The following is a 22801-nucleotide window of genomic DNA, read 5'->3' on the forward strand; positions in this document are numbered from 1 at the left end:
TGATTGGGGAGATCTTGCAGCAGAAGGGCAGTGAGATTCCGAGAGAAGGACTTTCCGGAGAATACAAGGCAGAGAGAGGACAAAAAGATGTCCAGAGGAGGGCTGACACTAGCCTACGCAGTGCTGACGCAGAGGCAGCGCAGTCAGTGAGGGGAAGTCGAGTTTCTGCAAAGGGAATTCGAAGTTCAGTTGTCGGAAGCTAGGGTGTGAGGCTGGAGGCAGGAAAGTCCATTTCTCAGCCAGCAGAAGATCCAGAGCAAAGAGGCAACGTAATACCCTGGAGAGGTGACGCAAAAGCTACACAGGGTGACATAGTTTGACGCAGAGGCCATCAGAAGGTGACGCAAAGCCTCCCAGAGCTGAGGATCTGTCACTGGTTCTCTAGTGACAGGGTGAGATTATCTCACCAGTCTTTTGTCCAGTATTTTCTCTGTAAAGGATTGCTAATTGAAGCATCCTAGATTTGTATTCAGAATTTTCTCCTACATAATAATAAACCCTCAAAGCTGTTGCACCGGTTTTCCCGCATTGGGTTTTTCCGGGGACTATTTGTCCAAAAATAATTGTGTCCTATGTATCTTGTTCTTTGCTCAATTTCCTTGTTTCATGTAATAAAATATTTAGTGTAGGCTGCAGAAGTAATTTGCTTCAATATTCAAAGAATAACTTGATAATGTATATTAAAATCAAGTAGGTGAAGTAGATTCAGATTTGCTGCAGTAGGGGTTCCTTGAGGATTAACAATTTTCACACTTTGTAGGGCCAAGAGAGAAGAGTATATCTACCTTATTGAAAGGGGTTCATGTGTGGAGGTTTTTCCTCTTGAACCCTTTGGTGTCTTAAACCTGGTGGTATTCTCTTGCATCTAGCATCTTGAGTGGGTGCTAGACTAATGCTTTATTGTGTGGGGCATACCTTATTGGCATAGTTTTGCTGTGACACTTTTAAGGCCCTTCTAGTATTCATTTACATTCATTTTCAGCAATGTTAAAGTTCTTCTTTTGGCAGGGATATGTGGCCCTTGGAGTTTTAACCTTTTGTTGAGCTTGCTCTCTTGGATCAGCCTCTTGACTCCATTTGTCCTTGTTTGTATAGGCACTAATCTCTTGATCCTTCCATCATTCTTTTACCTTTATAATACAAAAAACATCCTTTTACTAAAGTTACTCTCTTGTCACCTTGTGACTCATTGTTTAGCTTTGGTAATCCTTTCTAGGGATAGCCCCTTGAGCCAGAGGAGAGACAGCCTAAAGTGAAAGATTAGGTTGCTTAGGTGATAGTGTCAACTGTCCTAATAGTTCCCACTAGCATTGCACCTTGTGGATTAGGGCTTTTATCATTAAGTGCAAGTTGAGAAGGTACTAAATCTCTGCCAAACCTTGCCAGTTCCCATATCCATTAACGTTTTTGGCATGTGTATTTGTAAGAAGTGCGGAATCTCATTTTTCCCATTTCCATATTCATAAATGCTTTTGGCATGTATATTCACAAAAGGTGTGGAATCTCATTTTTCCTCTCTACATTTGTATCCACATAACTCTTTTTCCTCATACAGAAATCATCTAGGAATCTCTTTTTTTAGGTACTGTAGCAGAAATTATATTAATTTCAAGCTTAAACAAAAAAAGATATAGTGATCATTGGTGTTTTATACAAGGATCCCAAATATCCCATCTATGGGTATCAATGTTACCCCTTACAAACCAAACCTATGAAAATTTAGGTTATAGATATTTGTTGTTAAGGTCAAACTGCTCATGAAATAGAATAACGGAGCAATCCAAACCTGTATGACCATCTCCATCATAATCCACAGCATAGGACAGAAAACTTGATGGCATGAATTGACATTGCCCCATTGCTCCAGCATAGGAACCTTGCAATCTTTTTTCCCCAGGAGGCCCATGCCCTTGCTCAATTATAGCGAGTGCACTAAATATCTCCTCCCTAAAATATTTAGATTTTTCAGACTGCGAAAATGCAGTGAAAAGTAATTAGTCAATCATCAATGGAAAACATGCATATTAACATCAAAATATAAGCAGCCTGCAGGATCTATTTTATTGATTCCTAATAAACTGCTTAATTTGTAAACGATATGATGCTTCTTAGCTTTAAAATTTCAACACTAATTTTTTAACTGGAATATAAGAAAGAAAGTTTCAAACCTATACTTGCATGGATATCTTAAAAACTGGAGAATAAAATCCAAAAATCAGAAGTTATCATCCAAATGCCTACATTAGAAGCCCAAATTCTACAAACTATCACAAAAAAACAAGTTTTAAAATGTTAAACATGCAACTTATAAGAGCATGAGAAATTGCACTGATCTGTAAGCAGTAAAATATTAATCAAGAAAAGCCCAAACTTAAAGCATGATATCATCCCCCGGTGCTTGAGCCACCAGCAAAAGAAAGACAGGGAGTTATGGTGGTCAAAACCAGGGTCCACCTACCAGTCAGTTATTGTGTCATGTAGCCTGTCTTTATCGCACAACTCTTTTGCACTGGGACATCTATATTGAGGAGGCTGATGGTTAAATTATCTTTTAGAAAATTTTGGATTGTTAAGGCCACAGGCCCTAGCACTAATTTTCATGGTTATTGTTCATAATAGAGGGAGTTTTTCATTTAAAATGGGCCAGTATTGCATATGAGTTTCCCTAAAGACAGAGGCTGGCTAAAACAAGCACACTTAATGGTAAATATAACTGTACTATATTGCCTATCTCATAACAGAGAGTACTCATTAAGAAACATAAACCTGTTATATTTACACAAATCCTTAATGTGTACAATGTAGCCACTCTGACATGTCCTATGCAATTTTCATGTATATTAACAGGTGATATTTTCTTTCAGTTTTTCTCCTATAATGTGTAGTATTTAAGTGGCCATTTAGAATTTATCTGCAGTATAATAGGGGCAGTTTTGCATTTAATCTGCTAAGCATGACATATGAGTTTCCCAAAGGCCAGTAATAGCCCTAAAAAAATCCTTGAAAGAACGTGATCCAAAGGTGTCCAGATCACTATTAGGAAGCCAATTCTTGTTGCTGATTAAACTTCCTCTCACTTATAAATTGGTGCATGCCAATTTGTGGGACGTTTCCCTAGAGGCTTTGAAGCTTGAAATTAAATACTCTGAAGGAATACTTCAAACTCATGAAGACTACTTCAAACAGTGAAGGCAAATTGCAGATTTATGTTTTAATTTGCCAAATTATCTCCCAAACTGACAGAATCCATCATAGTCTCTCCCTGTTTCTGTAATACCAATTTCAGAACAATGAACTTTATTGCCCTATAAGTGGCAGATTTTCACTTTAAGATCAGGTAATAATTTTCAAAGTAAGAACTGGTCCTATCAATTCTGGTTCCTTAATATGAGAAACCAGGAATGTAGAATTGACTAGAGCTTCCTCATTGAAACTGTTGAATTTTCTACAAAGATGCACTTTAAGATCTGATAATTACTATTTAATGATCTTCAATTAATTAATCTCACGCCACTGATATCATTGAGCAATTATACATAGAAAATCTTAACGGTAATGCAGCAAAAACAGTAAGATCACAAAGAGACAGACATGCACAATAGAGACGACATATTTACCTTGGGAAACCCAAACTTGGGAGAAAACCCAGCAACTTTTCTTCTAGGAGAAATTATTCTTCAGCAAGGTTTACAATTCCAAAAAATTGTCTAGAAATCTGTGCCAAAATCCAAGTCTAAACATTAGTCAAATCTGGTCAAACTACCAGCCAGTCAACGCTGGTCAAACCACTCAAATAGTCAATTCTGGTCAGCTTATCTCCTGCGGTCAACTTCGGACCTGCAGTTGACTCCTGTGGTCAAACAATCCTCTTCTGCGGTCAAACTTGGCCTGTTTCTGCAATCAAAGTCAACCCGAAATCTTGGTCAAACGGCAGGTTGAGCTCGGTCAAACAGTCTAGAACTAGCTCGGTCAAACCTCTTGTTAGTGTCTGTCAGTTCAGCCTGTTACCAGTGATCAAATATGCTCTTACAAGGTGTTGTTATGGTGTCAAGTCAAATTTTTGTCATTTCAGTGAATCTTCAAATAAAAATTTGGTCATTGGCTGTTGTGTCTAGGTCACTGCTGCTCCCTTCACTTACTCATGGTCTTCATCACTCATCATGGTCATTGTCTTCTTCGAGGTATCATATCTTCATTTAAGTGTCTTGGGTCATGAAATGGTTAAATTCCTCATTTTAGGTCATGGTATAGGGTTTCACTCCATGTGTCATCATGATACCATATGTCAAAACAAAAACATGTCCATCATGTGATTCACTGGGTAAAGGGAGTTAGCAGCTTAGGGAAAGCAAAATAAAGGTAAAGGTAATGTTTTATTTCAAATAAGACAATGCTCCAGTACACTACCTCGTCTCATCATTTCTCATAGGGACATTTTTTCTTCAAAATATGTTTCTGACCAAATGGAGAAGAATTTTACAAAAGTGAAAGAGGTTTTTGTCAATTATAGTCCAAGGAACAAAAACCTCCTTTAGTTTATGCACAGGTATTATGATTTGAGAGAAATGCCCAAACTACACTTGCAACGGGAGAGTTGTTACACTTCTGGACAGTTTGACTTCAAGACAGTTTTTCAAGGATTTGGAGCAGGTGTTGGCAGTGCTTAAGGACTCTATTGTGTAGCAGACATCCTAAGCTTTCCAATGGTACCTTCAGATCGTGATTTGGATTAGTGGAAGGCATCCAAAAGTGCTTTGCAAGTTGGCACTGCGCTTTTGTCAGAGACACCCTGCGTTTTTTGAGTGACCTTGGGAAAATCAATTTTTCTCCCTACTGGAGTGTCCAAATTACATTATTGAGGAGTCCATCTTGTAGCAGACTTCAAGAGCTTTCCAACAAGCTATCAAGTTCGCAATTTGGAGCAGTTTAAGGCCTCCAAAAGCGGGTTACAAGTTGGTGTTGCGCTTCCATGAACTACGTTGTGCTTCTGGAGGTGGCATTGTGCTTCCATGAACTACGTTGTGCTTCTGCCAACGGCACTACGCTTAGGACGGAGTGGCCCAAAACTTGGCAAAACTCACCCAAACTTCAAATTAAAGCTTGCTTTCCTATTCTTTTGATCTTCTAAGCTGTTCTACAAGTAAGTATCATCATCTAACTCACTTTTTTCCTTTGGCAAAGTAAGTGCAAATGTGAGTTTTCTTCATCTAGGGTTTATGTGAAATTTCATGTTGCAAAGCTAGTGCAAATGATGGGTTTTGTTAGTTATGACATTGCAAACTTTAAAATTTGTCATCTCATACCTCTGTATATATATAAATCACCCTATCATTCACTAATCAACTCATTTACCTTCAGTTTACCTCACCTTTACACAAACCCTAGCTCATACCTATCATTTTGGACAATTTCCTAGCAGAACTGTTTTTAAATTCTCCTACTCATCTCTCTCTCTGATTTCACTCCATTCAAACTTCCTAAGTTTTCTACCACCCCTATCCATCTCCCAAAATTCCCCTATCATCATCTCCCTTCCCTAACTCCCTCATTTCATCATTTCTTTCCTTGAGCAAGAAAATAGTCAGCTTAAGGCCAAACAACTCAGCATGGAGAAAAAGCAATCCAAGGTGCTGCAACAAGGAGGCAAAGGTACAGTAGTGTTGGAACCTGGTGAACATGAGGAACATGAAAAGCAAGTTGGGAAAAAGAAACCAAGAACAAAGGGACTCAAAAGAGCATTAAAGGAAAAGAAAGAGTGTAACCTACTAGATGAAGACTTAGACATGGAAGACAAAATTGCCTTGGAGATTAATGAAGATAGAGAGTATTGGCTAAGTAAGGTCAATGACCACTTAGAAAATCTTCTTGACAAAGCCAATAGGGATAATCAGCTATTGAGGCCCATGGCCCATCATTATCAGATCAGAAACATGATTTGCAACATCAAGCTCAAGCAGTTGAAAAACAAGCTAAAGGAAACCCTAAAGGAAAAAAATGAAAGGGATAACTTGGGGATGCTTGCTGAAGCATCGATGAGAGCATAACATACCTCATTTTACACGTCATGACCAATTTTGAAGGTTCTCTGAGCATTTTTGGTTTTTTGAGAATTTTGGTGCTGTTGTCGCGTAGATTGACACGACAACCCTCAGACCGGGGGCTGTCACTCTGATCCCCGATCCCTCCATTTAAGCCTGTCTCCCGCGGCTAAGGGGGGTAGTCCCTGTGAGATAAAGAGACCAACTGTCGACCAATTGGTTGGGAGACACGAGACACGACTAAGATAAGCACTAAAATGATTTAATTAATTTAGCAGACCAGTGCCTTAAGAGATTGTTATTAAAACGATTACTTGTTAGATGATATAGAAACATAAACCGTGAACAACAATCATTTGTCATCAGCTAAATCACAATGCTCTTAAAATGACCAAAACGATATCCAGCAACTGAAAATTTTGAAAAGATGAAAGCCTTAAACCACCACGAGAATCATGAATTATTAACCAGATATCATATTCGCATCTCGACTTGAAAATTTTAGATCTCAGCATGAAAGATGATAAATCCCGAAAATGACTGGATCTGACAAAGAAAATTTTCCACAATTTTTTATTTTTTTTAAAACTAACAATTTAATCAAAAATTGAATTAAAAATTAAATTTATTTTTTTTTTTTTATAAAAAAAATTAAAATAAAATGAGAACTTAACTAAAAAATTAAAACTAAATCTAAAATCTAAAGAAATATTATAAATGAATCTTTTTATTTTTTATTTTTCATAACAAAATCTAAATAAAACAAAACCTAAACTAAATATAATTTAAGATCTAATTAAAATCTACGTTAATTAAAATCTAAAATTATAAAATAAAATCTAACTATACATAAAACTTTAGGCTAAATTAAAATCAAAGTTAACCTATGCTATTATCATAAAAAAAAAATCAAAAAACATCAAAAAAGCGAACGAATGTTACAGTGAGCCCAAACGAAAATTCCACAGCGCGTAAAACATAAACCCACGACCAGGAAAAGCATGCTTGGAAACGATGATATCAGTCAGCCACGGGAGGAAGGCGACGGTGGCAAAAAAAATTTGAAATCGATTACAGGTTACCCAAGGAAGTTTCAACGGCAGACAATCATAAACCAGGTCAAAAAAAAATCGAACGCGTGAAAGGATTTTCGACAGGAAGAGGCGCAAATCATTTTTTGAAAGTTACCTGAACGCTGCGGATGCCGATTTGAGATGTTTCGATTGAAACCGATTTATTTTACCTGGCTCGTCAATAAAAATCGAACTGTGTCACATCGTTTCTGCGTTTCCCTTCTCTTTTTGTGATGTTTCTAGGTGCGTGCAGGTCGGCGGAAGTCTGGGACGCGGATAGAATAGCACACAGGGGCAAAAATTCACGCTTTTCTTGCTGTTTGCAGGGTTCTGACAGCAGCAGAGGGCCAGTGTTTTCTTTGTTTTCGCTTTAATGGATTGCAGGTTAGGAAGAAGACAATGGACGCGCGAGGATACTGAGACTGCAAGCGTTGAGCTTTGTTTGCCAGTGATGGATACGATGCACTGAGATTTTTGACGTGGGTAGTTAAAATTTCACTTGCGTGAGCTGCCGTGGTTATCTTGCATAAAGGAAAACTAATGTTTTCACCGTTTGCACGATGTACACCAACACATGGACAGGAAAATTTAGCCACGATTTGTGTCCTTTCAGTATTTTTTGTGAATTCTGATGGCGATCTGCAACGCTAAGATACATGAACAAAACTGCCAGAAAAACCCCAACATGTATTTTGAGGCTTTGGATCAAGCCTGTAACCTGCAAGAGAAAGAGAACTTAAGATGGAGTGTGCCAGAAGCTAACCTAAAAACCCTAAGCCCTAATAAAAACTGTACAAAACAAGAATTTGAAACCCTAGATCAGAGAAAATTGAAACCCTAAGACAGCTGATTAATTTACAGATTTGGCCCCTTAACAGCCAGATTTATCAATAAGCACAGAAAACATTTTGAAAATAAAAATTTAAGGTTTTCACTGTGAAGAACTTCAGAAAATCTCTCATGCAAATCAGAAAATAAAACTGAATGATAGACCCAGGATCAAATCCAACTGGGCTCAGCAAAAAATGCTTGCGGGAGTTCGCTGGTTCAGCCGAGAACTTCCCCGAACGCCCACAAAATTCCTTCAGAAAATGCTTTCTGCACAGCTCAAAACAACTGTCAATAAAGAGGGCAAAAATGTTGCTAGATCTCAAACAGTAATGGAGATACCTGCCATTACTTCAGAAACCCTAACAGCACTCAAACCCTAGCAAGTGGACAAGATACCTGTGCCCACAATACTCTACAAAAAAGCTATTATTAATGACTGAAAAGAAAATATGCAGAAAATTAAACAATCTCACAGCATTTCAAGAGAGTAACACCAGCAAGATATGGACCCCAAAGTTTTCTTTTATTAACCAGAAACAGATTTACAAGAGAGCTTCTTCAGTACCAGACTCACAGATCCAATGATCTGAAATGACCCCTAGCACCCTATGTAAAGGAAATGATCCCAACGGCTAGTTCAAGTGATCCATGTAGAAATGATCTCGACCGTCGATGGAGATCAAGACATCTCTTAATCTCATCCGTCGAATTATTAAAAAATAATATTTTGCATGCATTCACTTAAAATATTATTATTTTATTATTTTAGGGTTTTTGCTCTATTTTATGATTTTTTATTATTTTTTAATAATTTTTTTTTATTTTTTTTTATTTTTTTTATTTTTTATTATTTTATTAAATGGATCATCGAACTAAGCCTTCGGAAACATCACCTAGGACCTAGGACTTAGGACTCATGAGGGGATTTAAAACATTTTTCGACCCTCAAGACACATTACATCATGACATTTACAAATTTACATCTTAAGGGGACGAAAACCCCTTTAACATAGACCCTCACAAATCACCCAGTTCTGCGACACAACTATAACCTAGCAGATCAACACACTAGGATTCTCCTAAAATTCCAATGACAAAATCCATCCCGGCTTTGGGGTCAGGTTTGAAGGAAAACTCTGCCGATCCATGGATCGGTGAGACAAAAAACCTTCCGGGACGTAGATTACCACTAGAAAGTTAGGTCCACCTAGGCAATTCACATACACGACTCATGTCTGCTAAGATTATTTACAATTAATACATGCAGACTGGGTTTTACAATCAAAATGATCAAGTTGCTGATGATGGCAGGATGGCACGGATATGTTGATCAGGTGTTGCCCCTTTTTGCCAAGAAAAAGGGGGTGTACTGCATGGGTAGTTGACCAGTAGAGGTCAACATCTGGCTCTACTTGGGGACACGTTGCTGCTTGCAGGAATGTGAAAATCCAGAATCTGCATCCATACAACACAAAAATAAGTAGCGTCCATCCAAAAAATCATCATATACGTTAAGCACAGGAAAGATAAAAGCTCTTCATTTATTAACTATCTAAAGCAGAAATAAAAATGCGGAAAAAACAAGGAGTAGGGTTAGAAATACGATACAAAGGATGCCCTATGGGATCAGATGTGTTCAATATAGTGCATACTGAGCATTTCCCTGCTTTCAGGCAAATCTGCGGGCTGCTTGTCGGATGTGCCATGTCCAATTTTGCATATGGTAGGACTTTTTCCTATCCGAAAATCAAGTTGCTCACGGCCGTTTGATGTATCAAATCTTCGTCTCATCTTCTTTCTCTTACGTTTTTTCTTTCTGGCAGGTGGAATTACTGATGACCTGGAACTTTCTGTTTCAAAACTATCAGATGAAGTATGCGTGATATGTCTTTCTTTATCCTGCATCTGATCGTTATCATTCTTAAATCTATCCGGATCACCTTCAATTAACCATCTTTCAATTGAACTAATGACCTCCTCATAATAAGATGGAGCTTGTTGCGGCAAATGATAAGGCTCCTGGTTTCTCTTATCATCTGGCCATTGTTGAATCTTTTGAACTTGTATTCTAATGGCATCCATCTGACTAGAGCATTCATCCTTTATAGCACTGATTTGTATGGCATGGTGTTCTTACATGTGTTTTATTACTTTATCATTCTTTTCCTTTATGTCCATCAAGCAATGTTGCATGAAATTTATTTCTTCTTTATGATTCGCTTGCATGTCAGCCAACTGATTGTTATGATTGAACGTCATGATAGTCATTTCCTCATCCATAGTTAATAACTTGTTTTGCATAGAGTCAATTTCCCTATCATGATCAGCTTTCATGGTCACCATATTTTCCTCTAAGACTGACATCTTGCTATGCATGTTTCCAATTTCTGTTTCATATTTAGTTTTCATGGCCTCAATTTCTTTAGTATGTTGATTTTGCGTGACCTCAATCTCCCTATTACATTTTCCCAGGTGGGTGCATAAAGTTTTCACATCATTGACATAATTAGTTTGATTGATTTCCATATTTCTCACCAGCATCATTAGATCTCGTAAAATTTGTTTTTTCTCTTCCCTTTCATTGTCATTTGTCCCTGATTTTTCACTATCATGAACTTGATCTGCAATATTTCCGGTGGATGACACATTCTGACATGATGAATCGTCTTGGGATCTTTCAGCTGGACCTCTTATCAAATTACTTTCATTCTGTTGCACAATTTTAGAGGTAGAAGGCAAGCTGTTTGGACTATCATATCTATCTTTAAAAGCATTGAGAATGTCTTGTAAAGAAGTGAAAAAATCATTAGGAAAATTATTAAACCAATTCAAGGCATCACCCTCTAAAGAATGGACAAATAGACGCATCTTGAAATCTTCATGATTATATTGAGGAAATCTACAATATAAGATCATTACACAAGTAAACATGTTTAAATGCTTTCCAACAGTGACCGAATCACCACCCGAGAACTTAAATAATTTAGAAATGGCCTCTTTCGGAAGATCATGGAGATTATCAGTAAAATGACATGGTTTACATGAATAATCCATGATGAACAGTAAGGGATCAGATGGATGATAGAAAGAGATTTCTGCTCAAGAAAATTAAGAGATGAAAGAAGTGGAGTCGCCACTTGAACAATGAATCTGATTCTAGGATCCAAAAAGTAATCACAAGCAGATATGAGGGAAGCTTCTTGTCTGGGAAAAATGAGAAAGTGGAGTCGCCACCCAAACAAGAAACACACCGAAGAGACACTGATAAGGCAATGAAAGATCCAAATGATAACCCCAAAGGTTGAATCTGCCAGCTCAAATGAGAGATGAGAAAGATGAGAAGATGAATGTCGATGAAACTCCAGGAACAGAAAAACTCTGTCCCCGACAACGGCGCCAAAAATGTTGGCGTTGCCGGGCCAGATGAAGAGATAAGAAATGAGAAAAATGATTTGTCGTTGAAACGCCGAGAAAACAACTTCCCTGGCAACGGCGCCAAAAAAGTGTTGACGTTGCCGACTCAAACGAATGATAGACAGATGAACGATGAATGATGAAAAGATGTTGAAACACCAAGGACAGAAAATCTCTATCCCCGGCAACGACGCCAAAAAATGTTGTCGCGCAGATTGACACGACAACCCTCAGACCGGGGGCTGTCACTCTGATCCCCGATCCCTCCGTTTAAGGCTGTCTCCCGCGGCTAAGGGGGGTAGTCCCTGTGAGATAAAGAGACCAACTGTCGACCAGTTGGTTGGGAGACACGAGACACGACTAAGATAAGCACTAAAATGATTTGATTAATTTAGCAGACCAGTGCCTTAAGAGATTGTTATTAAAACGATTACTTGTTAGATGATATAGAAACATAAACCGTGAACAACAATCATTTGTCATCAGCTAAATCACAATGCTCTTAAAATGACCAAAACGATATCCAGCAACTAAAAATTTTGAAAAGATGAAAGCCTTAAACCACCACGAGAATCATGAATTATTAACCAGATATCATATTCGCATCTCGACTTGAAAATTTTAGATCTCAGCATGAAAGATGATAAATCCCGAAAATGACTGGATCTGACGAAGAAAATTTTCCACAAATTTTATTTTTTTTTAAAACTAACTATTTAATCAAAAATTGAATTAAAAATTATATTATTTTTTTTTTTTATAAAAAAAATTAAAATAAAATGAGAACTTAACTAAAAAATTAAAACTAAATCTAAAATCTAAAGAAATATTATAAATGAGAACTTAACTAAAAATTAAAACTAAATCTAAAATCTAAAGAAATATTATAAATGAATCTTTTTATTTTTTATTTTTCATAACAAAATCTAAATAAAACAAAACCTAAACTAAATATAATTTAAGATCTAATTAAAATCTACGTTAATTAAAATCTAAAATTATAAAATAAAATCTAACTATACATAAAACTTTAGGCTAAATTAAAATCAAAGTTAACCTATGCTATTATCATAAAAAAAAAATCAAAAAACATAAAAAAAGCGAACGAATGTTACAGTGAGCCCAAACGAAAATTCCACAGCGCGTAAAACATAAACCCACGACCAGGAAAAGCATGCTTGGAAACGATGATATTCAGTCAGCCACGGGAGGAAGGCGACGGCGGCAAAAAAAATTTGAAATCGATTACAGGTTACCCAAGGAAGTTTCGACGGCAGACAATCATAAACCAGGTAAAAAAAAAATCGAACGCGTGAAAGGATTTTCGACAGGAAGAGGCGCAAATCATTTTTTGAAAGTTACCTGAACGCTGCGGATGCCGATTTGAGATGTTTCGATTGAAACCGATTTATTTTACCAGGCTCGTCAATAAAAATCGAACTGTGTCACATCGTTTCTGCGTTTCCCTTCTCTTTTTGTGATGTTCCTGGGTGCGTGCAGGTCGGCGGAAGTCTGGGACGCGGATAGAATAGCACACAGGGGCAAAAATTCACGCTTTTCTTGCTGTTTGCAGGGTTCTGACAGCAGCAGAGGGCCAGTGTTTTCTTTGTTTTCGCTTTAATGGATTGCAAGTTAGGAAGAAGACAATGGACGCGCGAGGATACTGAGACTGCAAGCGTTGAGTTTTGTTTGCCAGTGATGGATACGATGCACTGAGATTTTTGACGTGGGTAGTTAAAATTTCACTTGCGTGAGCTGCCGTGGTTATCTTGCATAAAGGAAAACTAATGTTTTCACCGTTTGCACGATGTACACCAACACATGGACAGGAAAATTTAGCCACGATTTGTGTCCTTTCAGTATTTTTTGTGAATTCTGATGGCGATCTGCAACGCTAAGATACATGAACAAAACTGCCAGAAAAACCCCAACATGTATTTTGAGGCTTTGGATCAAGCCTGTAACCTGCAAGAGAAAGAGAACTTAAGATGGAGTGTGCCGGAAGCTAACCTAAAAACCCTAAGCCCTAATAAAAACTGTACAAAACAAGAATTTGAAACCCTAGATCAGAGAAAATTGAAACCCTAAGACAGCTGATTAATTTACAGATTTGGCCCCTTAACAGCCAGATTTATCAATAAGCACAGAAAACATTTTGAAAATAAAAATTTAAGGTTTTCACTGTGAAGAACTTCAGAAAATCTCTCATGCAAATCAGAAAATAAAACTGAATGATAGACCCAGGATCAAATCCAACTGGGCTCAGCAAAAAATGCTTGCGGGGTTGGCTGGTTCAGCCGAGAACTTCCCCGAACGCCCACAAAATTCCTTCAGAAAATGCTTTCTGCACAGCTCAAAACAACCGTCAATAAAGAGGGCAAAAATGTTGCTAGATCTCAAACAGTAATGGAGATACCTGCCATTACTTCAGAAACCCTAACAGCACTCAAACCCTAGCAAGTGGACAAGATACCTGTGCCCACAATACTCTACAAAAAAGCTATTATTAATGACTGAAAAGAAAATATGCAGAAAATTAAACAATCTCACAGCATTTCAAGAGAGTAACACCAGCAAGATATGGACCCCAAAGTCTTCTTTTATTAACCAGAAACAGATTTACAAGAGAGCTTCTTCAGTACCAGACTCACAGATCCAATGATCTGAAATGACCCCTAGCACCCTATTTAAAGGAAATGATCCCAACGACTAGTTCGAGTGATCCATGTAGAAATGATCTCGACCGTCGATGGAGATCAAGACATCTCTTAATCTCATCCGTCGAATTATTAAAAAATAATATTTTGCATGCATTCACTTAAAATATTATTATTTTATTATTTTAGGGTTTTTGCTCTATTTTATGATTTTTTATTATTTTTTAATAAAAAAAAATTTAATTTTTTTTTTTATTTTTTAATTTTTTATTATTTTATTATTTTATTAAATGGATCATCGAACTAAGCCTTCGGAAACATCACCTAGGACCTAGGACTTAGGACTCATGAGGGGATTTAAAACATTTTTCGACCCTCAAGACACATTACATCATGACATTTACAAATTTACATCTTAAGGGGACGAAAACCCCTTTAACATAGACCCTCACAAATCACCCAGTTCTACGACACAACTATAACCTAGCAGATCAACACACTAGGATTCTCCTAAAATTCCAATGACAAAATCCATCCCGGCTTTGGGGTCAGGTTTGAAGGAAAACTCTGCCGATCCATGGATCGGTGAGACAAAAAACCTTCCGGGACGTAGATTACCACTAGAAAGTTAGGTCCACCTAGGCAATTCACATACACGACTCATGTCTGCTAAGATTATTTACAATTAATACATGCAGACTGGGTTTTACAATCAAAATGATCAAGTTGCTGATGATGGCAGGATGGCACGGATATGTTGATCAGGTGTTGCCCCTTTTTGCCAAGAAAAGGGGGGTGTACTGCATGGGTAGTTGACCAGTAGAGGTCAACAGGTGCCAAATTCAAAAACTGGGCTAGTCACAGAAGCACGGCGCCTTTTTCCTTAGGGTTCCAAATGACAAGTGGCTTACATTTTTGGAAAGCTGATGACCTCCTCTCAAAACCCATTTCATCATATTTCTCAGAAAGGGCTCAGATTTTGAGAAAAATGAGAAAAAGGGGTCAAAAATCATCATTTTGCCACTCTTTTTGATAGGCGTTGTGCTTCTAGAGACACCTTGGGAGAATGAGTTTTTGAAGGCCTTCCCATGGGTCATTTTCAAAAATTCAAGGTGTTCTGGAAACTAGACAAGCAAGGCTAGTTGAACGTTCTCTCAGATCTCAATTTGGACTTCAGGAAGGCACCTAAAAGTGGGCTCAAAGTTGGCGCTGCACTTCTGCAAATTTCTGAGTTTTTATTTTAAATTTCACTATGTAATTTCCTAGTTTTTAGTTTGACTTGGTCAAAGTCAAAACTTAGTAGTTCGAGGTTATATGATGTAATCATAAATAAATAGACATGATAGGTTGTTTTTATGGTTAATTAGGCCTCATAAAGGAAGCAAAATTCAAAACAAAGTCTAAGAGAAGAGTTTGTATTTGACCTTCTCACTCTCACCTGTTGGTTGAGAGAATCTTGGAAACAGTTCCACCACCTAGGAATTCGACTCTTGAAGGTGGGGAAGTTGTTTAATTGAGTCTATATGTATCATTTCTCATTCAGAGAGAGGGGTTGGACTTTTGTGGAGAGGCTTGGTACCTTATGTTCTCTTATAGCTAATACAGGAGCAGTTGCAACTATATTTCAAGAATACTTGTTCAGTGAGTCTATGGTGTTGTTTTCCTTTCAGATCAGCTTCTAATTGATGAAATCATCTCTCTTTTCATGCTTTATCTTCTTCCTATGGTTTTCCTTGCAGTTATATAGACAAAATTCTTAGATTTAAGCTCTATTTATATGGAAATCATGCTTGTGTTTCTTTTCTTCTAGGACTAATAAATTCATGCTTTTACATGCTCATTATGTTATCTTAAACTCTCAGACCTATACTACATTGACAACACTTTAAGTTCACCATAACACACTGATATCTAGCTCATTTTTATACTTGTCACTGCATACTTGAAGCCTTAACCTAATTACCTGCTCTAATCCCTAGTCCAGCAAACCAAAAACACTAAATTCAAAAATACTCAAACAAGACTTCTATATCTAGCCTAAAACCTATTTCTTTCCACTTATTCATTGACAAATCCTTAGGGAGATCCTTCTCTGGTTCAGTAGGGCTACCTACTGAACTGAAAGTGGTTCGACGTTACCTCTTTCGATCTCCTCCTCAGCCTAGGAAATTGTAGGGGATAACAGCTCCAAGAATCTTCTCCTTTGACTTCGCATGGTGGCTGGAATAGAAGAGAATATGTGATGATCCGGATTGGTCAAAGAGGAGGTGTTACACTGTGTATATATACTTGTCAAAATGGGTGAATTTTGATCAAGGGTCACACCCTTTCATGGTGAGGCCGACTTTACCATTTTGAGCCTACATGATGGCCAAAAAATAGAATTTTTATTTTTATTTCCATAAATTTTCCTAGGCCAACTTAGGAGGTCTCTTAGCATTTGGGACACCTCTCGATGCTACACAAAAAGACAACACTCCCTCTTAATGAGGGAGGTATTCTCCTTGGCTGCAACAAATTTTCCCTTAGCTGAAATTTCTCCTTCATAAGAAAAGTTCATGATCTTGCTAAGTTGATGCATGTCTATAACTCCATCTTGGAGTGGGCAATGTAACTCCTCACATGCACATCTATAGATCACTCTATCCTAGGGTAAGCAATGTGAGTATCTAGGGCCTTTTACCTCTAGCCAAAGTCCTTTATGGCTCCTTGGGTAAATGTATAAATCCCTTTTGGTCAAAGTCCTCTATGTCCCAACCAAGTCCTTCTCTCTTCTTGGGAGAGAATCTTCCCTTGGACCATTCACCCTCAGCGAAAGTCCTTTATGGATTCCCAAGACAATTCCATCTATCTCCTTTAGTCAAAGTCCTTTATGACCTAGTCAAGTCCTTCTGGCAACCAAGTCCTTGTGGCTTCTTAGGAGAAGATTTGTCCAATCATGTAATTTCCCTGGGCCATTTAGCTCTGGTCAAAGTCCTTTATGACCCATCCAAGTCCTTCTAGCCTCTTAGGTGATTGTATCCATCTCCCCTAGTCCAAGTCCTTTATGACCCAGCAAAATTCATTTATGGCTTTAGGAGATGGTCTACCCTAATCTAGCCAATATATGTGTAAGTTCGTTTTCACATTAAATAGTCAAGTGTAGTCATTCTTTTATTTCCATCTCATCATTCATGTTGATATGTAAAATTATAGATACCACATCCATAACATACTTCATAATTTATATCAGTATCCGTTTACCAACGATGTTAAGCAAATAGCATACTTCTTATTGGTATCCAAGTACCAGCAATGTTAAGCAAATAATATCCTTCATATTGGTATCCATGTACTCTCAATGTTAAGCAAATAATTTGAAATTATTCTTACGTGTAACCTTTCATAGTTATAGAACAGTTCAAAAGGATAGTCTTAAGTATCTAGCCAAAATAAAGTAAAGATATACAAAATAAGGTTTTTAAGTGCTTCAAAATCAAAACAAGTTGGGGTATTTTTGGGACATGGCCTTTGTGTCTTCCCAGGTAGCGGATCCATGACTATACTTGTCCCATTGGACCTTTACTTGGTCTACCAGGCGGTTCCTAAGTTGTCAAACCCTACGTTCCAGTATACGTAATGGTTCAACCGAAATGGTTCCCTCGTCTGATACTTGAACTTCCTTCCATTGAAGGTTATGCGATGTGTTAGCTATATAATATCTTAGTACAGATACATGAAAAACATTATGAACTTTATAGAAGTGGGGTCGTAGTGCAAGACGATAGGCGACAGGTCGAACTTTTTCCAGAACTTTAAATGGCCCAATAAATCAGGGTGACAACTTTGTTTCTTTTCCAAACCGGATGGTGTTTTTGTTTGGTCTGATGTGGATGAAAACCTGATCCCCTACTTCATAAGTCCTATCTATCCTGTGAGTATCAGCATAATTCTTATGTCTATCTCGTGTCTCCTTTAACCGGTGTCTAATTTGTTTTACCTATTCTTCCAACTCTTGAATTAATTCTGGCCCCACTATCACTCAATCCTCTAACCTATCCCAACTTAACGGTGTTCTGCAAGGCCTGTCGTATAATGCTTCAAATGGAGGTATTCTGATTGAGTTGTGGTAGTTGTTATTGTATGCAAATTTAACCAAAGGAAAATATTTTTCCCAGTGTGTCTGATGATGCATAGTGTACATCCTCAATGTATTTGATGATACATACTGTACATCCTCAGCATATCTTTTATTACTTGGTTCACCCTTTTTGTTTGTCCATCAGCCTCAGGACGATAAGTTGTACTTAAATTTAGTTGAGTTCCTAAGGTTGACTGCATACAAGTCCAGAATCTTGAAGTAAATCGTGAATCTCTATCTTATATGGTTTTCTTAGAAACTCCACGAAATCTAATGATTTCATTTATAAATACTCGAGCTAAGTCAGCAACTTCATAAGTATCTATTATGGGAATAAAATAGGTGATTTTCGTTAGTTTATGTACCATAACCAGAAAGGCATTATGCCTTTGTGGTTTAAGAGGTTGTTGGAATTTCTCAATCTAACACGTTAGAAACCCTCCATGCACTTTATTGATTTATTCCTACCTACTTGTTCCGTTACTTAACAAGTTATTTACAATGCAAGTACTAAAAATAAACACTAGCGCGTGCTCAACATATTACAAATCATCAACTGAAGGTAACATAAACAAGCACACAAAATGACACCGTTATTTTTGGACCAATGTTCACAAAAAAACCCAATGCGGGAAAATCGGTGCAGCTATCTGAGGGTTTTCTTATTAAGCAATTTCAGAGTACAATTTGGGTGCCAAATCTGGCTTACCCAATAGAGAATGCCCTTGGCAATAGTACCTCTCAATCTAAGACAGATGTCCCAGCTGAAACCCCGGATAAACCCTCCGGTAGCTCCTCAGTTCCAATCTGCCCCAGAAACCCCAGCGTCTGCCTTTCTGGACTGCGTCAGCCTCTCTCTGCCCAGCGTTGGCCTTGCGTCACCCTGAATGGCTCTGCGTCAGCCTCAGGAGGCCCTGCGTCAGCCTTCTGGCACTCTGTGTCGGCAACGCTAGCCTCTCTAAAGCACTGCGCAGCTCTTGGCTGCCCCTGTGTCGCCCTGCGTGAGCCCTGGCTGCTACTGCGTCACTCTCTCTGGCTCCTACACTGATCTCCCAGCACTATCTCTACCTTTCTGTCTCTCTGTACTCACTGCCCCTCAGTTGCAACTCCGATCACTAATTCCATCTCTCTTAGCAAACCCCGCTCTAGAGAATAGAATGACTGATCATCTGGTGTGCTCTCCAAGTGACCCTCAAACCCCCTCTTATACTTTTCTCGTTGACATATCAACGGCCGAGATTAAGTCCGTAATCAAAGGCTAAGATTAGATCTGACTTGATTCATGTCTTTTGGACCATTCTAACACAGTTTTATATTAATCCATATTAATATTTTAATTTCCCTAAGTTTAGATTTAGGGACTCCATTGAAAATATTAATTATTTTAATATCTCCTGAACTGTTTAGAATCTGCCCAAACCCTTTCTGGGTATTGGAGACCTCATGCGCCCCAACCTCTCCACCAAATTTTGTGGCTAGAGCACATCTGATGCTACCACCAATCAACACTCCCTCTTAGCGAGGACTGTGCTCTAGTAATACTCCTCACTAAGCATTACTCTGATCATCGGCATCGGTCCCTGTGCTGATGTTAGGCCTGCTGCCCACCATCCTCTGCACTGTTGCATCCTGTACTGCTACCCATGGCCCTGCCGCTGCCGCTGTTGCATCCGTACTGCAACTCCCTCTGCATCCGTGTTGTTGCTGGTTTTTTCTCCCAACACTGCATCCGCACTGCAACTCCTCTCATCATGCTGCATCGTGATGCCCACTGCTGCACTACAACTCAGTCACTAAGAAGTAAGTAACTAATCTCCCAACTCTGACCTCTCCGTTGGGCTAGAGACCGTCTTGATGCTGAAGCTCCCTCTGTCGTTGACAAGTGCTCCCTCTCTGACCGCTGCGCTGCTGCAACAACTCCCTGCATCTCGCACCGTTGCATATCTCTTTGTGACATCCTGCACTGGTGCAACACTCCTGTGCCTCTCGCACTATTGCAGCCTGCTAGCCTCGCACTGTCTCGGGACTCTTACACTGTAGCTCTCTCTGTCGCTTCATCCGCATCCATCTCTACCCACATCAGCCAGTCCTGCTACTCCTCTTCGAGGCTCCCGTAGTAAGGTCTAATCCAAGAGGCTGGGTACCTGGAAGATCCTGCCCCTCATCGTCTGTAGTCCACCTGACTACAGCTCGATGTCTCCCCACTTCCGCTCAAGTGGTCTGTGAGCACTCATGGCACATAGCGTTACAGGATCCTGGCCTTCCAGATGACAAAGTTGGATGCCTCATCCAACCTGTCCTAATCCCTCAGCCCATTCATGGCCTTCTCTCCACTCTTCTTGTCGACTTCTCCAAGTCTCTCTACTTCCCGCCTGGAAGTTCTCTGTTCGAATCCTACTGAGTCTACTTCTCGCCTAGAAGTTCTCTATTCGACTCCTGCTGAGTCTACTTCCCGTCTAGAAGTTCTTTGTTCGACTCCTGCTGAGTCTCGATTTCCCTCCTGGAAATCCTTCTGCCGATGTCAAGATGCCCCCTACTTTAATCGTTTGTGCAACCGCACCACTGATCCGGATTTCTCAACTAGAAACCCTCGGTAGCAACTCCCTCCTCTTGGCCTTGCCCTGTCAGGTACTGTTCTGACTACAATACTTCACCAGCTCCACTCTGCAACTTTCCCACAGCCTCCTAAACCCCAGCAACCTGAAGGTGAGAGCTCTTAGGCTCTACGCAATCTCGGCACCAACAACCCGGCCTCCTCGGCCAACTGCGTCAACCCTCCTAGCTTCTGTGTGGCTCGGCGTGAGTCTCCCTTTGCCTCCCTTAACCTCTGCGCTGCCTCTTCCTGGCTCACCCTTGATGACGCAGGCACTACGTCACCCTTCCCTCATTGTTGCTCTGCTAGAAACAACTTTTGTCACTAAGGACAGTTGTTTTCTGCTGCTATTGCTCCGCTCGGCTGATGTCCTCAGTTCTCCTGTGATCTGCAACCACGCTCTGATACCATGTTGGAGTTTCTAAGTCTGACACGTTAGAAACCCTCCATGCACTTTACTGATTTATTCCTACCTACTTGTTATGTTACTTAACAAGTTAGTTACAATGTAAATACTGAAAATAAACACTAGTGCATGCTCAACATATTACAAATCATCAACTAAAGGAAACAGAAACAAGCACACAAAATGACATCATTATTTTTGGACCAATGTCCCCGGAAAAGCCCAATGCGGGAAAATCGTTGAAGCTATCTAAGGGTTTTCTTATTAAGCAATTACAGAGTACAATTTGGGTGCCAAATCCGTCTTACCCAATAGAGAATTCCCTTGGCAATAGTACCTCTCAGTCTGAGATAGATGTCTCGGCTGAAACCCCAAATAAACCCTCTGGGAACTCCTCAGCTCCAATCTGCCCCAGAAACCCCAGCGTCTGCCTTTCTGGACTGCGTCAGCCTCTCTCTGCCCAGCGTTGGCCCTATGTCACCTTGAATGGGTCTGCATCAGCCTCAGGAGGCCGTCCCTGCGTCAGCCTTCTGGCCCTCTGCGTCGGCAACGCTGGCCTCTCTGAAGCACTATGCAACTCCTGACTGCCTCTGCATGGCCCTGCGTGAGCCCTAGCTGCTACTGTGTCACTCTCTCTGGCTCCTACGCTGATCTCTTGGCACTATCTCTGCCTCTTTGTCCCTCTGTACTCACTGCCCCTCAACTGCAACTCCGATCACTGATTCTATCTCTCTTAGCAAACCCTGCTCTAGAGAATAGAATGACTGATCATCTGGTGTGCTCTCCAAGTGACCCTCAAGCCCCCTCTTATACTTTTCTTGTTGACATATCAATGGCCGAGATTAAGTCCCTAATCAACGACTAAGATTAGATCTGGCTTGATCCATGTCTTTTGGACCATTCTAACACAGTTTTATATTAATCCACATTAATATTTTAATTTCCCTAAGTTTAGACTTAGGGAATCCATTAAAAATATTAATTATTTTAATATCTCCTGAGCTGTTTAGAATCTGCACAAACCCTTTCTGGGTATTGGAGATCTCATGTGCCCCAACCTCTCCACCAAATTTTGTGGCTAGAGCACATCCGATGCTACCACAAATCAACACAAGTAGCCCGACAATAAAATCCATAGAAATCACCTCCCATTTGGTCATAGGAATGTTGTGAGGATGCAGGAGACCTGCTGGGTGATGATGGTCAACCTTCACTTGCTGACATTCAAGACATTTTGCAACAAATTGGACAATATCACGCTTCATTCCTGCCCAAAAGAAGAGTTTCCTTGTGTCACCATACATTTTCTTTACACCTGGATGCGCATAATACAATGCTTTGTGGGCTTCCTTAAGGATGGTGTTTCGGAGATCCCCACTATCAGGGATGTACATCCTTCCATGGAATCATAACAATCCATCATCCTCTAGTTCATACCCCTCAAACTTAGGTTCTTTTGGACCTTTACTATCAAGCCTAGATCTTACTTTTAAATACCAACTATCTTCCAAGAGATGTTCTAGCACTCGCTCTCTCAAGTCAACCTTGATGGGTACAAGGGAAAAGATTCTTGGTCTTCTACTTAGAGCATCTGCCACTACATTTTCCTTTCCTTTAATGTAAGAAATCCCAAAGTCATACTCGCTTAAAAATTCACTCCATCATCTTT

General features: G+C 39.3%; 1 protein-coding gene across 4 annotated transcripts in view; it reads right to left on the minus strand.

Annotated features, from left to right (window-relative positions):
• LOC149238266 (uncharacterized) overlaps window positions 1-22801 on the minus strand; it is a 281970-nt gene that overhangs the window by 91714 nt on the left and 167455 nt on the right. For all 4 annotated transcript variants that reach the window (XR_016246367.1, XM_089372971.1, XM_089372973.1 and 1 more), the window contains exon 5: window positions 1787-1970. Coding sequence is in view for 3 of the 4 variants with exons in the window: in XM_089372971.1 (XP_089229097.1) it covers window positions 1787-1970 (184 nt within the window). In the remaining variant the exon portion in view is untranslated. The remainder of the gene's footprint in view (window positions 1-1786; window positions 1971-22801) is intronic.

This window comes from Pinus tabuliformis, chromosome 8 (assembly GCF_031772625.1).
Source record: "Pinus tabuliformis cultivar Carrire ecotype Pingquan chromosome 8, CPIR1, whole genome shotgun sequence".
Classification (NCBI taxonomy): Eukaryota; Viridiplantae; Streptophyta; class Pinopsida; order Pinales; family Pinaceae; genus Pinus; species Pinus tabuliformis.